The sequence below is a fragment of the Callospermophilus lateralis genome, chromosome 6 (assembly GCF_048772815.1).
Source record: "Callospermophilus lateralis isolate mCalLat2 chromosome 6, mCalLat2.hap1, whole genome shotgun sequence".
NCBI lineage: Eukaryota > Metazoa > Chordata > Mammalia > Rodentia > Sciuridae > Callospermophilus > Callospermophilus lateralis.
This window is the reverse complement of record NC_135310.1, coordinates 46,729,869-46,754,195: the sequence shown is the minus strand read 5'-3', so window position 1 is coordinate 46,754,195 and position 24,327 is coordinate 46,729,869. Positions and strand designations below refer to the sequence as shown.

General features: G+C 33.0%; 1 protein-coding gene across 2 annotated transcripts in view; it reads right to left on the bottom strand.

The window, feature by feature from the left end:
• Cep85l (centrosomal protein 85L) overlaps positions 1 to 24,327 on the bottom strand; it is a 153,400-nt gene that overhangs the window by 7,917 nt on the left and 121,156 nt on the right. For both annotated transcript variants that reach the window (XM_076858308.2, XM_076858309.2), the window contains exons 7-11: positions 19,950 to 20,102; positions 18,100 to 18,254; positions 14,317 to 14,434; positions 13,748 to 13,798; positions 1,320 to 1,427 (exon numbers count right to left, since the gene is read on the bottom strand). In XM_076858308.2, coding sequence (XP_076714423.2) covers positions 1,320 to 1,427; positions 13,748 to 13,798; positions 14,317 to 14,434; positions 18,100 to 18,254; positions 19,950 to 20,102 — 585 coding nt within the window. The remainder of the gene's footprint in view (positions 1 to 1,319; positions 1,428 to 13,747; positions 13,799 to 14,316; positions 14,435 to 18,099; positions 18,255 to 19,949; positions 20,103 to 24,327) is intronic.

Here is a 24,327-nt window from a genome sequence, read left to right as displayed (position 1 = left end):
GACTTACTATATTCATGAAACTGCTACCCTTATATCCAAAATTATCACCTCCTTATCCTGAATACTGCTAATTAAGTTTAGATATGCATGATGGTGTGTGCCTGTAATCCCAGCAGCTCAGAGGCAGGAGGAATCCAAAGTCAGCCTTAGCAACTTGGCGAGATCTGTCTCAAATTTTTTAAAAAAGTGCTGGGGATGTGGTTTAGTGGTTAAGCACCTCTGGGTTCAATCCCTGGTACCCCACCCCACCAAAAAAAGATAAGTTTAAAGGGTTGAGGATTGTCAAGCATGTGCAAGGCTCTTGGTTTAATAGCCAGCACTCCAAAAAAACAATATAAAACAAAAATTAGTAGTAGTAGTAGTAGTAGTAGTAGTAATAGTTTAATTAGCTGTCCACTTAGAACTATTTTTCAGAATAACCAAATAGCTTTGGGTGATAAAAACTCTAACAGATGAATATCAACTAAGAGGTGTAAAAGGAAGAATATAACTGGGGAAAATACCATTTATACCATTTTTCAATCATCTCATACTTTAGGCAATGATGGAGAAACGGTACTGAAAAACTGCATATTCACACAGTCCCACAGATCCTTTGCTATTTGCAAGGCCTATAACTTTACAATGCAAAAAGTCAGGCTGGGCCATAACCTTAACCCAGAGAAATCAGTTTGTCACTTACAATGGAATAATCATACATTGCATATTCACACCAGCAGAATTTGACATGAATTTCATATCTTTACCTTAACTTTTGGAGATGCATTCTTAAATATATATGGATGAAATACAATTATGACCGTTAAAATATGTACTTTTTTGTATAATAGGTCCTTACACACAGGTCAAATACTTTATCTCAAATGAGAAAGCATGATCTGTTCTAATGATGAACTGCCAACAATGCATCTTCCTTAAGGATTTTCAATGGTAATATTGTTTTGTTTTTTTTGTGGTGCTGGGGATTACCTTGTGTGTGCAAGGCAAACACTCTACAGACTAAGCTATATCCCCAGCCCAAGGGTAATTTTGTTTATATTCAATTTATGCCTGATTTATTTTTCACTTTGGGACCAAATGTTCAGACAGCATTTGGCTTTGCTTTAGAATACCATTTTACAGATTTAAATATAAGAAAAATAAATTTGTTTTTGATTTTCATAAGAAACCTAATGAATTTAATTAACTGGCACATCATAGTCAAGTCTCCTTGAAAACTTTCTATTAATTAATATGTACAAAATCAAAATAAGCATTGGCTTAAACTTAAATAGGTAGTGAATCATCCTTTCAAGGCAGTCTGAATTTCATCTACTCACTTCAAGCAGTGCTTTTGTTAATCTTTGCAGGTTTCTCTCTTTCCTCTCCAGTTCTTCCATCATCTTTTGTGTGTTTAATTTTTCTTTAGAAAGTTTGCCCTGCATTGACTAGAACAATAACAACAAAAATTGTGAAGCAAAGCATGTTAACACACATACAGGTAATAAGGAATATTGAGTCTGAATAATTTCAATTTTTTTCCCTTCCTAGTTTCTGAGAAGATTAAACCTTTACTTTAAAAATGACTCATTATTTATAGAGTGAATGGCTTCAAGAAAAAAGTAAAAAACAAACAAACAAAAAAACTTCATAAGGAAATGTTTAATCTGTGTAAAACACATCAAATTTAAAGTTGTTATTTAATGTTACACGACAAATAATTCTTATTTTTTTGTTTATTGGCAATATGTTGGCACAGTCTCCCTTCTGTTTACTAACTATGTTACATGGTGTTGATCTCAATCCCATAAATTTATTGGGGGACTTCAATAAATTAAACTCTTTCTTACTCCTTTATAAAATTACAAATCATCTAGATATGATACTATTATAAGAAAACCCTGAGTTGACCAAGGTTATATAGAGGACATTTTTAGAGTACTTAGATTATTTGAGCTGATTAGTCCGAATTTTCATCTTACACTAATGAAAACCTTGCCATAAATTCTATAGTTACTAGTGAATTCTAGGTATTTCTATCAGCTTTTTTCCTTTGGTTAGACCACAAAATCAACAAACATATGACCAGGGAAGAATATCTTTTTTTTTTCCTTCCAGGTCTGTATTTATTCTCAACTAAAAATACTCCAATATAATGACTACCCAAAACATAATTCATAGAATTTATATTAGAGTTTTTTCTGCATTATCTCTGGATGGAATAAGAGAGACAGCTATCACCAAGCACGAGAGAGAAGGATAAATATAGACTTCTTAGTAATACACATTCAAGTTTAATTTATTCTAAATAAAGAAAATATATTTAAAAAAACTCAAAAGCTGGATAAAAACCAATAAAACCATATAATAATACATTTTCTTCCAAGAAAAAAAAATGTTCTGTATGTGACAAAAATGTAATTCACAGCATGCAGACATATGAGACTCTCTGTGTATATTTTTAGACACTAAAATTCCCTCATAATTCATTGATTCAATGACATATGGAGAATTATTTGTCCTGCAAAGATTTTCTGACCTGATAAGATCTGGCTGTAATCCAGAATTCAAACTAAATTTTCTTAAATTTTGTGACTGCTTATTAGAATTATAGAAGAAAAGCATCATAGATAAACTACTCTAAAACTCACATCTTAACACTGAAAACTGAACCGAAGAGGGATGTTTTCATAATGTTATAATTCTTTAAAAGCTCACAGTGTGTTATATTTCAACCAATTCAGAGTCACCTTGAATGCAACTAATAATTAGCTAGTGACTCATGTTTCTATGTAAGGCTAAATTTAAATAGATGATGGATGACACAGGCAGCCTTCTTCATCAGAAAAGCAGAAGTGTTTGGCAGTGGTGCTATTTGTCAAAAGAAGGAAAACTGGATTTGGTAAATAACATCAAGGTTAACATGTAAGATTGGGTGTACTTAAGGGTACTTATCAGGAAACCCCTTAACAGGGGTAAAGAGCTCACAGATGAGCTTTTCCTAGAAGGTTCAAATTGTACCATTTCTAGGATAATACCAGGAATGAGTGTTGGAGCTGTCAGACAGCAACCTCTCACCACAAAAACATTAATTAGCTCTTTATCCTAAATTGTATGAAAAAGTATATATTTTAGGATTTGAAGATAAAGGGAGGAAAAAAACTATACTTATGGGCTCATCAGATTCAAATTAAGACAAAACAGAATAAAGTCTGAATATTAAACTACATCTCCAAAATGAAGTTCACGTAAAAACATAATAACATTTCTTATTTTATTTATTTACTACTCATCACTGGGCTACATGCCTAGTACGTTTTATTTTTGAGGTAGGGTCTTGCTAAATTGCCCAGGCTGGACTCCATCCTTCTTTCTCAGCCTCTCAAGTAACTGGAATTACAGGCATGCCTCACCACACCTGGCTCTTTGTAGGGGTTTGTTGTTGTTGTTGTTGTTGATTTTTTGTAACCATTCTGTCCTTTAACAACAGAGGAGGTTTTGGTAAGTAGTTCCTTTTGGGTATTTTAACATAAAATCATATAAGCTTTTGAGACGTGGTAGTTTTGATAAATGCAAAGATGTATTTTTTTGACATATAAATCCATAATACCAAGTTTGTACATTTTATCTATAGAGTTTTTATCTTATCAAGAATGAATAATGCATGTTATTTCACAAAAGAATTTTGCAAAGCAGTTTTTGAGGTGAGGTCTCCTGAAGATTTTAAAAATATAATTGCTCAAAATGGTGGCACAGTACACTTAAATAAAATAACCTATATTATTTACTGAAATAAATATTTGATTTTTGTTAAGTTCAAAATAACAATGTTTATAATTCACTAGACATATGGGGGCTTATTAAAATTAAAAATTTGAATTAAATTCAAATGTCTATATCTCTTAAATTCCCATGTAAATAATATTTTTAAAAAATTCTGCTAAGTTACTAACCTACTGGTATATACTATGTTCATTTCTGAAGTTGAAGATACTTCTAAGTACATATACTGCTTTGATGACAAATATTTTGGGAATGACCCATATACAAAAAGCTCAAATGAAGGAAAGCCAGATGTACCTTAGCTAACAGACTTTATCTACTCTATACACACAACAAGAAATACTTAGGGAAAAAAAAAAAACATTAGTTCTACAACACACATATCCACAAATATATGTACATGTTCAGATATGCTCAAAGTTTACACAGTTACATTATGCAATTACTCATATAAACACAATTCTGTGAACAAAACAGTCGAAGCTCTTGGCCTTCACAAATATTTTATTAGGTAAAAAAGACTAAAGGAAACAAAGTAAATATAATATAACATAGTTTTGTGTGTTATAATTTGATTACTACTGTAGAGAATATCAAATAGAGTATTGTAAAATCTTAAGGAGGCTAGAGAGTAAGGGCTTCTGGAAAAGGTGACACTTAAGCAAAGGTCTGAAGTAAATAAGAAACTAGGTTTTCCAGATATCTTGAAAGAGTGTTTTAGTCAGTGCAAAGGTTCTAGGGAAGATCTGACACAAGATAACTAGCATACTAAGAACAGTGGAGCTATAGTAGGGTCAGAGATGAAGGCAGCATGGAAAACAGAGTGGGTAGGGTCTCCTAAGTCCTAAGGAGCAGTTGAAGAGTTCTGAGTAGACACATGATGTATTCTGATTTTTGTTCAATAGGATCACTCAGACAGATGAGAACAGACTGTGGGCAGAGAAGGATGGAAACAGGAAGAAGTAACAGATGAGAAACAAAGATGGCTTAGAGCAGGGTGGCAATGGAGGCGAATCTGGAAGCAACCACATTCTAGATATACTGTGAAGGTGAAAGAATTTGCAGACAAATGTGAAATAAGAGAAGAGCTAAGAATAATTCTAAGATTTCTAGACTGAGCACAGAGAAGGCAGATTAGCTATTAATGAGTAGTTTCCAAATTCAGCACAGTGCGTGAATTTTCTTGTGAGCAAAGGCTTTTGCTTGTTTTGTTCACTAGTTATCCCCTAGAAAAGTGACCCGTGGTACAATCTCAGAAAAAATTACTGAATGAGCTAAACTAATGAGTCAATGCAAAAGTAACCAGTCAATACCTAATTTGTTTTTTGTTTTAATAAAAAGGCTATTTCACTCATTTAACAAATATTTACCGGGCATCTTTTTCTGTGCAAGGCCCTATGCCAAATGCCAAACTGGATAAAGACTGTTCATTAGAAAGCTCCTAAAACAAATGTAACAAAATACGATGAGGCATTTTATTTGAGCTCAAGGAACAAATAATACCACCATCATAGTGCAGACTGCAATATATTAAAAAATACATTTCACTTTGGAGACAAAATTTCCTAATTATACTTCAGGGCAATTGAATTTAAGGTTTTTCCACAGAAGATCCTGGTTTTCTGATGTGCAGCAGTTTAAAAATCATTATGGGAAAAGACCTTTCATTTAAAATGATTTGTTATTAGAGCCTCCATAAAGAAGGAATCAGACAACACTTTTTTGGTGCATTTTTGCTTTTCTTTTGGAATTTTTCACTTTGAGGAAGCTAAGAGTAATGCCAAGAACATAAACATTTGAAGTCAAAAGAACATGAATTAGAATCTTAGTTGTAACCTCTTTCAGCTCTTCCATGTATTAAAAAACATGTTTTCTTACTTTGTAAGTTGACTGAAGTTTAGAGATAACAAATATTAACCAGAGAGCAGAGTTCCTGTAACATGTAATATCATCATTACTTCACCGCCACCTTAACAAACACTGTGCTTGGCACCAGAAGCTTTATTTCTCACTTTGGTCTAAGTATGGGCAAATATTAAATCCTTTTTCCTGCTGGGCACAGTGGCACATGCCTGTAATCCCAGCAACTTGAGAGACTGAAGGAGGAGGATTACAAATTCAAGATCAGCCTCAGCAACTCAGCAAGCCCTAAGCAACTGAGCAAGACCCTGTCTCAAAATAAAAAGGAACTGGGGATATGACTCAGTGGTTAGGTGCCCCTGGGTTCAATTTCAAGTACCCCCACACATCCCTCCCCCCACCAAAAAAATCCCTTTTCTTCATTTCTATGGGTAAATTTTCAAAATACTTGTAAAAACTAAAAAAGCAAACAAGAATTATGCAAATGCCATTTTTTAGTTTCCTGTTTATAAGAATCTAAGATCGTCTACAGCTCTAATTCCTTTCTTCAGTTAGCTGTCATTTTGCATTGATATAACTCTGAAAACCATTGCCTGAGAGTTCTGCTTTCAGCACAATGGCATGAGAAACCCTGCAGATTTGCTCCTCAACAAAATGGGTGAATATTAGAAAACATTTAAAGTTTCTGGAAATGATCCTAAAAGCAGGCAGGCAAATGAAGAAACAGATATCTATTTGAGAAAAATCAGGAAAGCAAGAGACTGATTTACAAAACAAGACTCACCATATCCCTCTTTCATAGCTTGAGATAGAACTTCCACCCCAGACTCTGGCTCAATAAATAATACAGGGTTTCCCCCTCTGCTCAGCTCCCAGGTGAACTATCTTTCCAGAAGAGAAAGGACATCAATGTTTATAATCCTGCCCCTTGTTACATATTTCAGGAATGAACAGCCAAAATGTGGGGGCTCCTTTCTTCCACTCAGATCATCACTTGGGATGGAGGCTTTACCTGGGGTGTGGAATGGGGTTAGGAGTGTTACATGCTGGGCCAAGCAAGTTAAGGAGACAAGGGAGATGTTGTCCAGTAGACCTCCACTGACTATTCAGCTCCTAAAGTAAGGGTGTCACTCAGAAGACTGCCATTGTCCCCACACCCACTGATCTGGCTTAAAGAGATTTTGCCTGAGGAGAAGCAGGTCATAGAACAGGGAGTTCCAAAGGTATCTATAACAAACTGACTTCAACTGCAATATAGAGAAATTCAAGCCTAGGAGCACTCTCAAAAACACTGGAGGTTGTGGCAACAGGCATGTGGTAGACTACTTTTAGATTTATGGGTTCTTCAGACTAGGTTACTTTCCCAGAGAGAAAAAGATAGCTGGAAAATACTCCTGGGGTAAGAACAAATCTCAAATACTAACCTAAGTAACTAACTAGTCCTCAAAGGAGCCAGAATGAATTAGTCTGTGAAGCAAGTTATGCCATAGTACATGGTATCAGCTGGAAATTAGGAGTTTACTAGCTAAATATGGGTCAGAAAAAGAAACACATAAGACTCTGGATACATCTAGGGTCCAGAATAAGCAAATCTATGGAGATTTTTTCCTATAGAACATAAAAATGTTCTAGAATTCATTGTGGTCTTCACTGCACATATCTGTGAATATACTAATAATATTGAAGCATACACCATAAATATGAGAACAAAATATTATGTGAATTATATCATAAAATTGTTATATGAAAAATTAGCAATAAAAAGAAAAAATAATCTGCCTGAATTTCTTTACATCTAGTTTCTGATCTATGTTCTGGTTTGTAAGATCTAGCAAAACAGCTTATATGTACTCAAAAACATATCCAGGTGTCTAAGAAACTAAACCTTATTCTTATTTAAGCCTGTCTTACCACACAGTTCCTACTCCGTGGTCCACCAAACACAACGAGGACTGTAACACTTGAGAACTCTAGAAATAGGATCACTGCCTGGCTATGTTAAGGACTGCCTAGGGAACTTGGCAGTATAATGTATAATTCAAACTTCATCCCAGAGATAATGATTCATTAAGGTTCACAACTGGGACCCAGAAAAATGTATTTTAAAAAGCATTCCAAATAATTTGAACATCCATATAGATTTGACAAACTACAAACAAGTCCAAGTACATTCTTTCACAATTCAAGTGAACTGTATCCCTCCCTGCTACTCCCCATTTCAAACAAATGATTTTTCAGAAGTTAAAGACATACACTCTTTACACACTTTTCTGACATAATTATGCAAAAACTATAGCATGTTCTTTATAAGAACAAGAAGTAGAGTAAGCACATTTTTTACAAAGCTGCTTTATTTTTTTTAATTGAGGATATTTTTTGGTTGATAGTTTCAAAAAATATTAATATTATAATGAGAATATTTTTAGTTTTTCATTCATCAAAAATCTACTTAACATGTAAGCTTTGTAAAAATTAAACTTTAGGAAGAAAAAACTTCATCTTAGGACACATTACAACAGTATAATAACAAAATAAAGGAGATAAACTTTATACAATAAGACAACATTAAAGAAATTGATATTTATTTAGGTGAGAAATATTATGTTTTTTAAAAAACTATTTTTAGTTGCAGATTGACACAATACCTTTATTTTATTTATTTGTTTGATTGAACCCAGTGCCTTACACATGCTAATCAAGTGCTCTACCACTGAGCTTCAACCCCAACCCGAGATATTATATTTTATCCATAAGGCATTCTATTGGCTTATAATGCATTTTCCCAATATTTCCACCAAGAAAATCTAGTAGATGAAGGATTATGAGACATGTGGTAAAAATTGTAACAGACTCCTCTGAGAATTTGGAAACTTCTTAATATAAATTGAACAGACTGTCAACAGTTTTGAAATTGTTGGCTACAATCATTCCTATTAAGAATAACAAGTCTTAATGACTTCTGAACTATCATTATGGTCTTTTGTGGTATTATAATAATTCACTGATAGCTGTCAATTCAGAAAGACCATTTAAATGTATAAGTTCTTGTAATGAGGAAACACTTTAACATTAGAGAAAACAGATACACATTTCTGAAACATTTTGCTCTATAATCTCCTCTGCCAAAAGATTACAAATATACAAGACAGTGATAACAGCTAACAAGAAAAAGGCTTATAAAGGTGAAATGTGCTTTTGAGGAAAAAAAAGGAAGGAAAGTAATGCCCAATGTAGAACTCAATCACATTCTGAATGTAACATTTATGGAAATGACAGTGAAGGTTCTATCGCAAAATATCTTTTTGTATTGTATATGGACAGAAGAAAAAAAAAGCCTTTAGGAGAAGAAGCCAGTTTAGCTATACTACTTTCAAGAACATAAAGAAAGGCACCATTTCTAAAAGATCAGTGAGTAAATGAAGTATTCATGCCTGTTAACAATTATCTCAACGATGAAAAAGTAGTACATAAATTTGTATTTTATAACACTCAATTCAATTTCAAATTTAGCATATACTTCTATAGAAAAAAGTACTTTTTATATATTCAACAACAAATTTAGTATTACTGGTAGGAGACCAATTTTTCCCCAAATCACAAAGCTGTCAATCAAACTTGTCTGTAATCTATACCAGATAAGTATTCATTTGATCTGATATGAGGTAGTAAACTATAGCTATACTTTAAACACAGAATTTTCACTATGAAACAATGTCTCATTTTTTAATCTCCTACAAAATTGGACATAAAATGTACATAGCATGGGATTTTATTTTTCCCTTTTGAGATTAAATTTAAACTGCTGAGAACAACTTTCTAATACCCAAAGCAATGCAGTACTCCAAATCAGTAAAATGATCACTGAACAAATCTGGTCTTAGTAGTTTACAGGGGCACAAAGAAGCAGTAAAAAGCAAAACTCAAATGCTATGTAGCTGGGCACTATGGCACATGATTATAATCCTAGAAACTCAGGAGGCTGATGCAAGAGGATCACAAGTTCAAGACCAGCCTGGGGCATTTAGCAAGAGAAGACCTTGTCTTAAATAAATGAAAAGGCTGGGATGTAACTCAGTGGTAGAATGCCCCTCGGTTCAATCTCCAGTAAAACACACGCACATGCACAAGCACAAGCACACATACAGGCATACTTGTACACAGGCAAAACAAGAACACCTGCTATCTTTGTTTACTAAACACTCTAAAATGGAACAATGTCCAACTACCGTTAGGAAGAAAGAGCATTCAAACTATAATGGCAGTGAAATTTTACAATGAATTTAATACTGTAGGGATAGCTAAATGCATAATTTATATTAAAAATAATATAAAAGCTCTCTGCTATTATTAATTAAATAGTATTTTGTTATACATAGGAATTTGAAGAAATTAAAAATCAGCAGTAAAGCACATGGGAAAGACATCATAATCTACATAGGTATAAGGTTCACCATCCTTTAAGTAGACAGATGAGGAAAACTGAGGCAGTTTTAACAATTAGCTACTAAAGGCAACTACTCTAGGAGATTACCAACTTGATACTATGCCTATTAATTATGCTCATTAACAACAGTTCAACACAATAAATCTTTTTCAAGTCAAAGTGCTCTTTTTAGAACTTCCAATGCCTGAGAAATAATTAGTGTTCATTTTTTTTAGAATAAACAATATTTTCAGGTTTTTACAAAGTATACATGTTTATAAAAGGTCATAAGTAAAAACACATAAACAAAAACCGAGTTTTTTAAACTATGAGGGGCCAAAAAAAAAACCCATGAATTTAAATAAATAAAATTTAGGAAAGAGATGTGAGTCATAATTGGCACCATGTATAATTTGTCGTTTAAATCATATCTTGAAAAATAATATCACATAATCATCGTTATTGTCTGTGTCTATAAGAATTCTATCATCTAGCAAACATGATTTTCCTTGTACATATATGAATAAACGACCAGTTAACTCCACCATCATGTACAATGACAAAAATGGGGAGTTATACTCCACATATATATGATACATCAAAATATATTCTACAAAGAACAAATAAGCAATTCAAAAGAAAGAAATCTATCATCTATAGGCCTACATGATCAAAATGGATAAATGAACTGGTAAGGTAAAAATAAATAAATAGATAGATAGATAGATAGGTAGATAGATAGGTAGGTAGGTAAACAGAGAAAGAGAAAAGAAAAAGCTATTTTTCCAAATAATAAGACAACAGAATTAATGAGTATATTGTTTGGGCTCAAATATTTGGAAATAAATGTACTCATTAATTTGATTTCAATTCTATAAGTAGTTGGAAGAAATAAAAGAATGATTGCTCAAACATTTTATAATCAAAGATTCAATGGCATAAAATTACATATTGTTCTACATATTAATTGCAAATAATCATGACATACATGTTACCAAAGACAATATATGGGAGTAATTACATTAAAATACCTCCACAAATGAGATAAACATTTGAATTAATACAAACATATACTGAACACTATAACATAAGGGGATAGTATGTGACCAACATAATCTCACCAGTCTTTTGATCCAAGTTTCCTGCCAAGGTTTATGTGTTGATTTTTCCTAATTTAGATCATACACTTGTTGAACTGGACTGATGTTTAATTAAATTGATAAATCATGTAGTACTATCAAAAGACAATCAAAGCAGACTATATGTATTTCTGACATGCAAACCATTTACCTTTTTTACTTTCATTTAAAGAGTTTTAGAATTATAAGCCGGGTGCTGCGTCCCAGCGGCTCAGGAGGCTGAGACAGGAGGATCTCAAGTTCAAAACCAGCTTTAGCAAAAGCGAGGTGCTGGGGCTGAGGATATAGCTCAGTTGACAGAATGATTGCCTCACATGCACAAGGCCCTTGGTTCAATCCCCAGCACCACATACACACATACACACACACACACACACACCAAGGTGCTAAGCAGCTCAGTGAAACTCTGACTCTTAAATAAAATTCAAACTAGGGCAGGAGATGTGGGTCAGTGGTCAAGTGCCCCTGAGCTTAATCCCCAGTAGCTCTCCTCCCTTCCTGCCAATAAATAAATAAATAAATAAATAAAAGAATAATAGAATTATAAGGTATAAAACTAAAAATTCACTCCATAAAATCTACCCAAAGACTTTTCATCACACTCAGATTAAAATATAAATAAGTCCCACGTGATCTGGTCCAGGTTACTTTTCAGCATTACCTCTCATCTCTCTGCCTCTATCCCTGCACTCCAGGCTCATAGCCTTCTTGCTGGTCTTGAAGCAAACACACTAGGCAACATTGAGAACATTTGTTGCTCCCTTTGTCTAGCATGCTATCCCCCTGGATATATTCAAATATTTCCTCTTTTGGAAAAACTTCATGACCACATTATGAAATGCAGCACTTTCTGTCACTGCCTTCTAGTCTACTTAATTAAAAAAAAAAACAACTTTTTTTTTCCCTTCTCAGTGCTAGGGTTTGAACTAAGGCCTTATGCATGACAGGCCTACCACTGAGCCACATCCCCAGTCCATTAAATAGCAAGTTTTTAACAGAAAAAGCTTTAATAGCCTGTGACATTCATTTTTCATTTTTCCAATTCATTCCACTAGAATTGATAAGGACTTGTTTTGTTCACTGATGAATCACATATGACAAGAACTGTGCCTGGAAAATAGGTAGTAGCTCATGTAAATACATGGCAAATGAGTATAAGAATGAAAATCCTTTTAGTCTCCAAATTTTGGGACCTGTGTGTTATGTGTCAGGCATTCTGATAAGGTCAAAATCTCCAGATGAGCTACCACAGCCTCCATTCTCAAGACATTTAGAAGGTTAGGATTGATGTATGTATATACATGGATGTATAACCAATGTGATCCTGCAATCTGTACACGTGGAAAAATGAGAATTCATACCCTATTTGAATCAAATGTATGATATGTCAAGATCATTATACTGTCTTGAGCAACTAATAAAAGATAAAAATATGTAAATAAAGTGTTATAGTTTGATACTGTAGAAATAGTAATATATAAAATTATTAGGAAGGGGAGCAAAAGTTAAACAGAGAGTAGGCAGTGCTACATAAGAGGTAGCAAAAATCGGTCAAGGTTTTATAAAATAATGCTCTGCAGAATCCTGAAAGCTGAGGAGATATTTGCCAGATGAGCATACCAAAAAGGACACACTCTCAGGAAACTATATAAGAACTAAGATTTACTGAGTCATCATATGTATGTGCAGCATATGCATGGTATGAATACTGAGGGTAGGTAGTTAGAGAGGCAATATGAAAGTTGATTTTGTGTTGATGCTTAGAATTTAGTGTTTTGACCACAGATAATAGAGATATTCCACAGATAAGAGTTACCAGATTATCTTTGTACTTAAGATGTATCACAATAAACAGCATCACAGGGCTGAGACAATAGTGGTGGAGAGTGTAATTAGAAAATAAGGAAAGGCAATTAGAACAAGAGAGAATAATAAAAACATTAGGCAGTATTAATGGAATACCAGGGAGTAGACACAAAAATGCTTGCAGGATTAACAATATTTAAAGGATGGGGCAGAGAAAGGCAGTTCATTATAAAACTCTGAAGAAAAATCTGATGGAGATAAAGAGCATAAGATAGACAGAATGGGGCTCTGTATGCCCAGGTAGAAATAATGTATGAAGATCAAATAATTGGACAAAAACAGTTCATGGTTGTAACTACTTGATTATGATGATCTAAATCAAATATGTTCAAAGTCGTGGAGATATACTACATCCAAATAAAAAGAGAGGAAGAAGTGAGGAACAGAGAACAATTTTTGAAAAACTGATTTATTAAATAAAAATTTCTTTCTATACTAAAAGATTAATATTTAAGGTATGAATTTGGTGTCAACATACCTTATATACAATCAGAGATATGACAATTGTGGTATAAAGGTGTATCAAGAATTGTAATGCAAAATAAAAATAAAAATAATAAGAGAAAAAAAAAGATTAATATTAAAAAAAATTTAACTTTACCTCAGGTACAATTATCTTTTCATACAAACACATGTATGTTTTAACACTTTTAGGTCAGCATGTAGCTAAATTAAAATAGTATAAAATATTCCTTACCTGAATTTCTAGAATCATTCTGTTAATTTCATCTTGTTGGTTGTCTATTATCTAAAACACAGGAAATAAATCAGTCTTAGTGAATAAACTCATTTTTTCCCACACCGCTTTTTAAAAGTACCAGTATTTCAAGATGAAACAAAAAAAGGCACAGGAAATTATAAATTTGTTTAAAAGGTGTCTTTATAAATTTTACAAAAGTTTTCATGATAAGTATCCTTTAAACAACAATATGACTTTGATCACACATATTTAAATGACAAAAGTCTTCCTGTAGTTCTCAATAAAACTCTTCTTTATGCAACTTATAAAAATAACTTTGAGACAGACTTTGAACAGTTTAGAAAAGAAAAAGATAATCTTTGCTTTGTCATTTATTTCAATTAAATTTTTATACTTGCTTAAATGGTTTTTTTCTTTCCAAATACTAACATTCAAACTCAAAATTTTATAAGCTATTTAAATATCAACAAAATCATAACTCACAAAAATGGCTATAAATTATGTATCTATATACCTATACCCACATAATACTGATTTCATGTTTACTATCAAAGGCACCTACGGACCTTACAAGCAGCCTCATTCTGTTCCCTCAGATTATCATTTTCATTCTGAAGCTGTTTTGCATCCAACATGGGAAGGCGGATTCCATCTTCAAGACATCTTTCTACTTTTTGTTGCAAACTGTGTGTTTTAGAAAAACATAATTAGATGACGAAAATCAGCTCTATTTGCTTATTTGGGCTGATGGCTTCAAATAAATACTGTCCATCTTAGAGTCTATAACATTTTTAATCAAGCAACAATCAAGATGCACAGAAAGTATATGACTATCTATTTTATACAAATAAGAAAGGCCCATTAGCTAGAGGCTTATCACCTTCTCTAAAAGGAAACTTTGAGACCAGAGTTGCTTAGTATGTGACATCCTTAGGCCTCAGTAAAGTTCTTCATTATCCAAATCTGAGCTCTCTAATCTAACACTCTGTTCATTCTTTCTTCCCTAAAAGCACAGCTTTTCAACTAAGATGACTGCAGCAGGGAGACTATGAATATGCATATACATCTTTTGCCCTTTTTTTTAAGTTGACCAAAAGTCTGCTTCTAAGGATAGTTTTGTTGCCTAAACATTCAGAATTACATTCTCCTGCATTCATAAGAATAGCACTCCACTATGTTTGCAACTTGGCAAGTTTATTATGCTATCTATGGCAAAGAGTAAACAACATAAGGAAGCCCCTCTGGCACATTAAAAATAAAAGGTTAAAGGGGCAGCGTGGGAGATACTCTCCTTGAGAACAGAACAACAATAATGTCTGGGTTAAAAGAAATCATATCATTAACAATAATGACCAAAATCGAAACAAAAACAACTAAGTGAAAGCTAGAAAAAACTCTAGTTTGTCATTCTCTAGTAGCAGAGTCCTAAAAGAGAAGTTTCTTATGATTTAGGTTTTTATATTTTCATTATTTTTCTTTTTTTTTCATGTATTATGGGTGTCTAAAGCTTTCTCTCTTCCAAAAGCAGGCAATGCCATATTTAGATTGCAAAGAACTGATAATCCTAGATGGTACAATAAGCACTTCAGACATGTTTTATATATAAATAATGGCAAGAGACAGTTTTATGTATTAGCATGTAGTCTACTGCTTTGCAATACACTGTTACTTATAATAAAATACTTTTTTCAATCTATAAATGAAAAATAATTTCTATTTCAAAATAAGTTCTTTCACAATTCAATGTCAAGACACACAATTCAATGTCAAGACACTATCTTCCATCTACTTGTAACATTTCAAGAGAGAGAAAATTCATTAAAAATATTGAAGTCTTTCAAATTAAAAAGTAAGCCAGGAATGCAGAAGGGAAAAAATGTATGTGTTCTCATAAATAGCAAGTAAGTTTTTTCATGCATATTATATGTGCAGGAAATGTAGATGCTGATTTCAAAAAATAATAATTCTCTTGAAAAGCAGAGAAAACTATTACCACATATTTTAATTTTAATTTCTATTTTCTCAATTTATAAATTCCAAAAGTTCTTAAGAGTTAAAAAAGAAACTTAGAAATATTATATAAATTAGATTAAAATATGACATAATTCATGATCACATACATATCTGAAGTTCTTTTGAAATTTAAGGACTATTACATGGCTGAGGAAGCTAAGGTTCTGGACCCAAAGTCAAGTGACACCAAAACCATACAAGTATTGAAGAATATTAACAAACTTTTTTTCTTTATATCTACTTGAAAGCAAGAGAAATTTTCTAGGATGATACCAGCACCGTATAAATTTAAAATCATATAAATATATAAAAGCACACAATGTGACAAGATAATATTCAATTATCTTCAGATGTTGTTAATTCTGCTCTTAAAATACATAGCTTAAAGTTTGTTATCATGGTGCTTTATAAATTAGAACAGCTACATTGCTTTCATTTTACCATAAAGATGAAAAAAAAAGCTATATGGTTGAATACAAGTAAAGATTATGAAGGTGTATGTATGTGTGTATTTGTAGTTGGACACAATATCTTTATTTTATTTGTTTATTTCTATGTGATGCTGAGGATCGAACCTAGCACCTTGCACATGCTAGGCAAATGCTCTACTGCTGAGCCACAATCCCAGCTCATGAAGGTGTTTTAGACTAAAGATTAGGTATAAGATATGGGGTTATAAAAGAGGAAAATTAAAGTGCAAAAAAAAAAAAAAGCATCAAATAGGAGAAAAATAAAGGTAGAATCTAAAATATGTGATTTTTTTTTTTTGAGCTGACATCAGAAAGACTGAAGACTGAATTATCTCAGCAATCAGAGACTTTTCTACTTTAAATTCAAGGAAAAAAACAGGTCAACCTATACTTAAGACTTTGAAAGAAGTAGCAAAGCAATATTAACATGAAATCGATATAGAATCTGATAGATTTTTATTTAAAAGCTGAAAACAGTTTGTACTTTAATGTTTTTCTTACATTTAGTTTTTTTATTGCTTTTTAATATTATTCTTGAGGATAGTTTTATCTATTTATAGTTGATATTAAGTATTATGGTTTGGATGTGAGGTATCCCCCAAAAGCTCACATGTACGACAATGCAATAAGGTTCAGAGGAGAAAGCATTGTGTTGTGAATTAATCCCTAATGGGATTAACTGAGTGGTGACTGGAGGTGGGTGGGTATGGCTGGAGGTGGTTAAATGGGGACGTGGCTATTGGACATATATTTTATATCTGGAGAGTGGAGTTTCTTTCTCTGCTTTCTGATCAACTATGAACTACTTCCCTCTGCCACACTCTTCCACCATGTTGTTTCTACCTTACCAGGAGCCCTGAGGAATGACGCCAGCTGTCTATGGTTTGAGACCTCTGAAAACCATAAGCCCTTAAATAAACCTTTCCTCCATTATAATTGTTCTGGTCAGATATTTTAGTCACAGAGGTGATAAATCTGACTAAAACATTAAGGTTTAAGTTAAATAAGAAAGAGAATTATTCTTTAGGCATATAGTAGTTCTCTAGGTGTTCTAGGAATCCAATATTAATTTCCAAGCTTAACCACACATTTTGAATATGATAGTCACTCTATTTCAATATGATACTAATGATACTCACTGTATTTCTAGCTGTATTAATTTAAAAGAGTCATATAAGGCAAGATATTTGAGTTGAATCGGAAGGTACATGTCAAAACTGCTATATCTGTTACTTGCATTAAGGTGAAATAGGAGCCCATTACTTCCTTTTTGACATAGCCTATTAAAGAATGCAGTGTAAGTATTTTGCTGGCCCTCATTGTTTTGTTATTTAGAATTTTTACTTAAGTTTTGTCAAAGCCAACAGAGGACTTTCATTAATATTCTCAGTCTTCAATTGTTTTTTGTTTTTGTTTGCTCATTATTTACTAATCTCATCTAAACCTTTGGCAAGATGTTGGTATATTGCTTCAAAATGTTAAATCACATCTGAAATAATCTGTTCCAGTGAAATTATACTTTATTAGTTTATTTTTATTTTTTGGTACCGGGATTGAATTCAGGGCACCGAGCTACATCCTCAGCCCTATTTTATAGTTTATTTGGAGACAGGGTCTTACTGAGTTGCTTAGTGCCTCGCAGTTGCTAAGGCTGGCTTTGAACTCACAATTCTCCTGTCTCAGCCTCCCAAGCTGCTGGGATTACAGGTGTGTGCCACTGCGCCTGGCTGAAATTATATTTCTTAACAGTCCATTTACAAGAAGAAGAATAAAGTAATAATTATAAATGAATATACTTTAAATGAAATGCTTGATGAACTATGAATAACTTAAAACAATGTAAAAAGATTTGGAAAGTTTTCTTACCTCTGAACGGAAGATACTAACTCCTTTTCTTTCTTTTTCTGGCAAATTAACTGGGCTTCTTTTTCTTGACATTGTTTTTTGAACTCTTCGAGCTTTTTTTCTGCATCTAGCAAAGTCTCTTGCAAATTCTTATTTTTTTCTTCTAGGACCTGAAGCTAAAGAGAATTTTTATAGCTCATAACACATGAAATATTAAATGTTTCTATTAGAAATTACTACTGGTTCTCAAGGATTAACACATTGCTAAAATTATGCTATCTACATTTCATTTAGAGTTCTTAACACTCTCTCTCTCCTTTGAGTGGAAGAGAGTTATGAGAATGGGACTGTGGAGAAGAGAATGGGATTAGGCATTTCTAGAAGACAGAAGGGTTTTTACTTAGAATTGTGGTAAGATAACATAACAAAATTTACCAGCTTAACCATTTCTAAGTGTATAGGTTCAGTGTATTAAGTACATTCACACTGTTGTTCAACCAATCTCCAGAACTCACCTTGCATAATTTAAGCTCTATACCCAATAAACATCTCCCCCAATCCATACCTTACTCTATTCCCTGGAAATCAGCTTTCTACTTTCTATTATTTGACTCTTCTTGGACCCCATATAAGTTAAAACAGGATTTATCTTTTTGTGAATGATTTATTTCACTCAGTAAAATATCTTCTGATTAATCCAGTTTGTAGTATATGCCAGAATTTCCTTCCTTTATAGGGATGAGTAATTTTTCACTCTATGTATACATGACTTATAAACGATCTTTTGCTTACCTGCTCATTCACCCATGGACACTTGCATTGGTTCCATCTTTTGACTATTATGAATAACACTGTTATCTGTTCAAGACCCTTGATAGTAACTATCCTAATGTTGTAAGATAGTGTCATCTCATGTTATTTAATTTATAGTGCTCTGTTTCTGCTCATGTAACTTCCTGTGGTTAAGTTACTTCCTGACCTTAATCTCTTTCAGTTTTACAACTTATAAATTAATACAAAATAAAGACTGCTCTATAGATATGAGAATATGCAGAATAATGGCACTCCATGGATTAGACCAATGATTCTCAACTGGGAGTGATGTTTACCTTCAGGGAACACTTGGAAATGTCTGTTAACATTTTTGGATTTGGAGAGAGGGGAGAGAACAGTGTTATTAGCGCTTAGTAGGTAGAGGCCAGAAGGTCAAATGCAAAAAGTGTGCATCCATCCATGCAAGGACAGACCATTATAAGAAAATATTTTCTACCCCTAATTATCAATAGTACCAAACTGAGGAACCCTGCTTAGGAAGACTTTGAGAAAAAAATTGAAGGGTAGATTTTATGGATTTATAAGTAAGATTTAGGCAGGCAGGCTTCGCCAGAATTGACAGGAAGACTTTGGATTGAGGTACTGTTAAAAAAAAGAAAAACAGAAATAAGGGGAATGAACAGAAGTCAGATGAAGGTCTAAGGAATAATTTATGGAAAGGCTAAGAAGAATGAGGAAAACAAACATCTAGAAAGATACTCAAAAGAACATTGTGAAGAGAATTGAATCGCAGAGAATATTGGAGAAATTCAGAATTCGTGTACATGCATGAGTATCTATGGGGCGGGTTTATCAGACTGGTTTAGAAACAACCTTTTAGAGTAGAACATTTAAGTAAGAGGGTTATCACATAGGTTATTGAGGAATGTAACCACATATTATTTAACAATGAGAGTTCTATTCATGCTTGGATGAACGAAGTTTCTGATTCAACTAAATCCTAAAACAGCAATTAAATAGTAATTTATAATTAGGGAAATTTCTAAAGAATCGTGCTTTCATGGAATTTAAAAGACGAGACTATTATTTCATATTACCTGTAGACTCTGACTCTGTACATCATCTAGAGTTGGAAGATCAGCCAGATACTTTTCCAAGGTCTCAATTCTTCTCTGCTTTTCTTTGTTTTGTTCAGATTCCTTCTGGCATTTCTTTTTCAGGCTATTGATATATCTATCTCTGGTTTTAAGCTAAAGAAAAAAGATTATGAATCTTCAGTGGTTTTAAGTCATTAACAAAACAAACATTACAGTCTTGGGCATCAATGAATTCATCCATAGTTCTAGGTTAGAGTGGAGAGCACCACCACCACCCTCAATTAAGATTTACCTTATTTCATTATAAGATTCACACATTTTTTCCAAATTTTTATATCCCTATAATTATGACTTTTGGATTTATTTGCTTTTACCAGGGTAGCATCCTATAAATTGCAGTCAGGTGGCAGTAAGAATGTAGTTTTTATTGCCTACATATATACAAATTTGGCCAAGATTGTTCACATCTTTGTCATTTCAATAGTGTAACAGTTGTCATTTCATAGTTCATGTTGAAACTATGTGTTGAGTCTAAAGGATGTTGGATATTTAAAATAACTTTGAAAACATCACAGTTCAACTTGGAATTTTAAAAAGTTACTGCATATCTAGAAAAGCACAAAAATAAAGTCACAGATGTGTTTGTCTCTGGAGTAATAATTCCAATTTATTTTTTGCAAAGCTATATCCAAATGCTTTATGTGAACTCCTGGAAGAAGACATATAAAGTAATCAAAGCTGTTTTGCTACTAACAAATCTTCAAAAGAATTGCCTATCATGTTCTAAGCAATGCAACCAGAGCCAGGAGACATTACCAAATACTTAGGAACAAATAAGACCCTAGTGTGAACAATTTCACATCTTAATCAAGACTATTCCTAATGCACTGTGTCATGATTAAATTTTTAGCACATTTTCTTTCTAAAAATAAAACATAAAGGTGCCTTACACTGATGTTACTTTAGCACTGATAAATTGTGCTAATTAAATAAACATCTATTGTACAACACACATTGTACATTATTCCAGGAAATCCCAACTTGTACAAGCTAAACCTCAAATTTTTGTGTAATAACATTTTATGTTACAACCTGAAATATGCCAACTTCAAATTTCACATCTCATATTCATACTCTCATACTTCAGATCAATTAGGAATAAAATGTGTACAAAAACTATTGCCTCAAAGATAAATTCCTAGACTCACATTTACCAGTGTTCTATTTAATGCTGTTATAGAAACTTAGCAGGGTTCTGAAGCATTTTTACAGATGTTTCCATGTTCGCCAGGAAAACTGAGTAGTACTATAATGGATTACTCACTGAACTTTTGGTAAAGCTAACACTGATACCTGGCCTAGCTTCTTTTTCATGTCTTACCTAATGCAACTTCCTGTGGTTAAGTTACTTCCTGACCTTAATCTCTTTCAGTTTTACAACTTACAAATTAAAACAAAATAAACAAGTTTTACAACTTACAAATTAAAACAAAATAAACAAAGACTGCTCTATAGATATGAGAATATGCAGGTCTAATGTAAATTTTTGTTTTTATTGAAACAACTCCAATTGGAAAAATTAATCACAGATCATTTGGTCTACTGATTTCATCTGTGATATTATGGTCCATTTTTACTTTGGGTAAGGAGGATCACTGATAACAGAAAACCCTTTCAATTTACTGGGGCTTTCTTAGGATTAATGGTGAGAGTGCTGGTGATGTGATAGTCTAACCTGTGTTCTAAGAATAAATAAACTCACAGACTGCTGGCAATATAATTCCTATTAAAAATATGAGGCCCAGAGATCTTTAGTGACTTAATGACAAAACACTGAGTCAGTAGGATTCAAATCTAGATCATCTGACTGAAAACCCATGACTTTACAATTCTTCCATATGATTCATCACCAGATATTCTCTTAAATTCAATCTGTACTTGAATTCCCTATCAACAAAATGTGCTTTTGCCAGAGGACCCAATAAGTTCAGAAGTAAACATAACTAACAAGACTATTTTTACTATATGTTCTCTGATTTAATCTTAGTTGTTTAAATAACAATGCCTCAAAAAGCACTTACTGAAATAGGTCATCCATGCTGTCTGCATGAAGATGCCCTAGTTTTCTTCTTTTTCTTTTTGGTTAGCCAACTGTCTTCTCTGTTGTTTTATCAACCTTTTCTGCCTTTGTTCACAAATTTCTGCTAACACTCTCTGATGGAATATCATCTCTGTTATTTGTTAATCACATATGAGCACACATAATCACTGGATGTTGGGTTTTTTCAATCCTTCCAACTGATTAGAAGCTCTCCATTTGGTGTGGGTTGTTTTAACTGCCAAGTTTTGAACTGTTTCAGATTAACAAAGGTTATTAAAATCTGAACTCCAGGTAAATGAAGGATCATTAATAAATATATATATATTTTTCCTTTTGGTACCAGGGATTGAACTCAGGGTACTTCACCAATGAACCACATCCCCAGCCCTTTATTTTTTGAGACAGGGTGTTGATAAGTCGCTTAAGGCCTCTTTAGGTTTCTGAGGCTGATTTTGAACTTGTGATTCTCTTGCCACAGCCTCCTGAGCTACTGGATTACAGGCATGAGCCACCATGCCCAGCTAACTATTTTACTTTTAAAAGGCAAGTTTTTCCTTTCAAAGAGGTATGATCCAATACTGAAATCACTCCTAGGAGTTAATAGCAAGGCCATATTTTAGAGAAATTTAAAAGTCTATTTTTTATCTATTTTAATTTATTAAAACTGAATAGGTTAATGAAAGAACATTTTCCTATAAGTTATTTTTAATATAAGTCATTATTAGAACCAACATATCAGTTGTAGTCTTGAATTGTTTTGAATGTTATTCAAAGTTTTAAAAATTTTAGCTATAAGTATCTGGACAAATTATTTCACTTTCTTTCCGCTTCAGTTACCTCATTTTTTTATTTAATTTAAGAATTTTTTTTTCCACTTTTGAGTGATGGAGACTGAATCCAGGGTCTTAAGCATACTGAGCACATGCTCTACCACTGAGCTATATCCACCCAAGTTACCTCCTTTCTAAAAAGGAGATATAGTATATATATCTCATAGTGTTTTTATGAAAATTAGAATGAAATGAGAAAATGCAATAAGCATATATTAACATGCTCTCTGGCTCATAAAAGAAAGAGTACATCAAAGGGAATTTCTATTATATTGTTATTGTTACTCACATTAAGTTTTTCTCTCGCAGAATAAGTCTTCATCACAGTTACAGAAAGTAAATACACAGAAAGAAATAATGTGATCCAATCTTGTGTGGGCCTTAAGAGCTGTTTATCTGATTTTTTTTTTTTTTTTAAACCCATGAACCTACTTTCTAGATTCCCTTCAAGAACTCGTCTTATATTAGACAAAGGTGCCGAGAACATGCATTGGAGAAAAGACAGCCTCTTCAACAAATGATGCTGGGAAAACTGGAAATCCATATGCAGCAAAATGAGATTAAACCTCTCTCTCTCACCATGCACAAAACTAAATTCAAAATGGATCAAGGACTTAGATGTAGGGTCCCTGGTTTAATTCCTAATAGAAGTAGGCCCTAATCTTCATCATGGGGGATTAGCTCCCAACTTCCTTAATAAGACTCCTGTGGTGCAAGAATTAAAATCAAGAATCAATAAATGGGATGAACTCAAACTAAAAAGTTTCTCAGCAAAAGAAACAAATATGAGAGGTGAATAGAGAGTCTATATCTTGGGAGCAAATCTTTACTCCTCACACGTCAGATACAACATTAATCTCTAGGCTATATAAGAACTCAAAAATCTAAACACCCCAAAGCAAATAATCCAATCAATAAATGGGCCAAGGACTTGAACAGACAGAGGATAGACAATCAATCAACAAATACATGAAAAAATGTTCATCATCACTAGCAATTACAGAAATGCAAATCAAAACCACTCTAAGATTTCATCTCACTCTAGTCAAAATGGTGGCTATTATGCATACAAACAACAATAAGTATTGGCGAGGATGTGGGGAAAAAGGTACATTCATACACTGCTGGTGGAACTGCAAATTGGTGCAGCGAATATGGAAAACAGTATGGAGATATCTTGGAAAATTGGGAATGGAACCACCATTTGACTTAAAAACAGCATACTACAGGGACATAGCCACATCAATGTTTATAGCAGCACAATTCAAAATAGTTAAACTGTGGAACCAACCTAGGTGCCCTTCAATAGATGAATGGATAAAAAAAAAAAACGTGGAATATATACACAATGGAATATTACTCAGCAATAAAAGAGAATAAAATCATGGTATTTGAAGGTAAATGGATGGAGGCTGATTCATAATGGGATAGGGAGTGGGAGCACGGG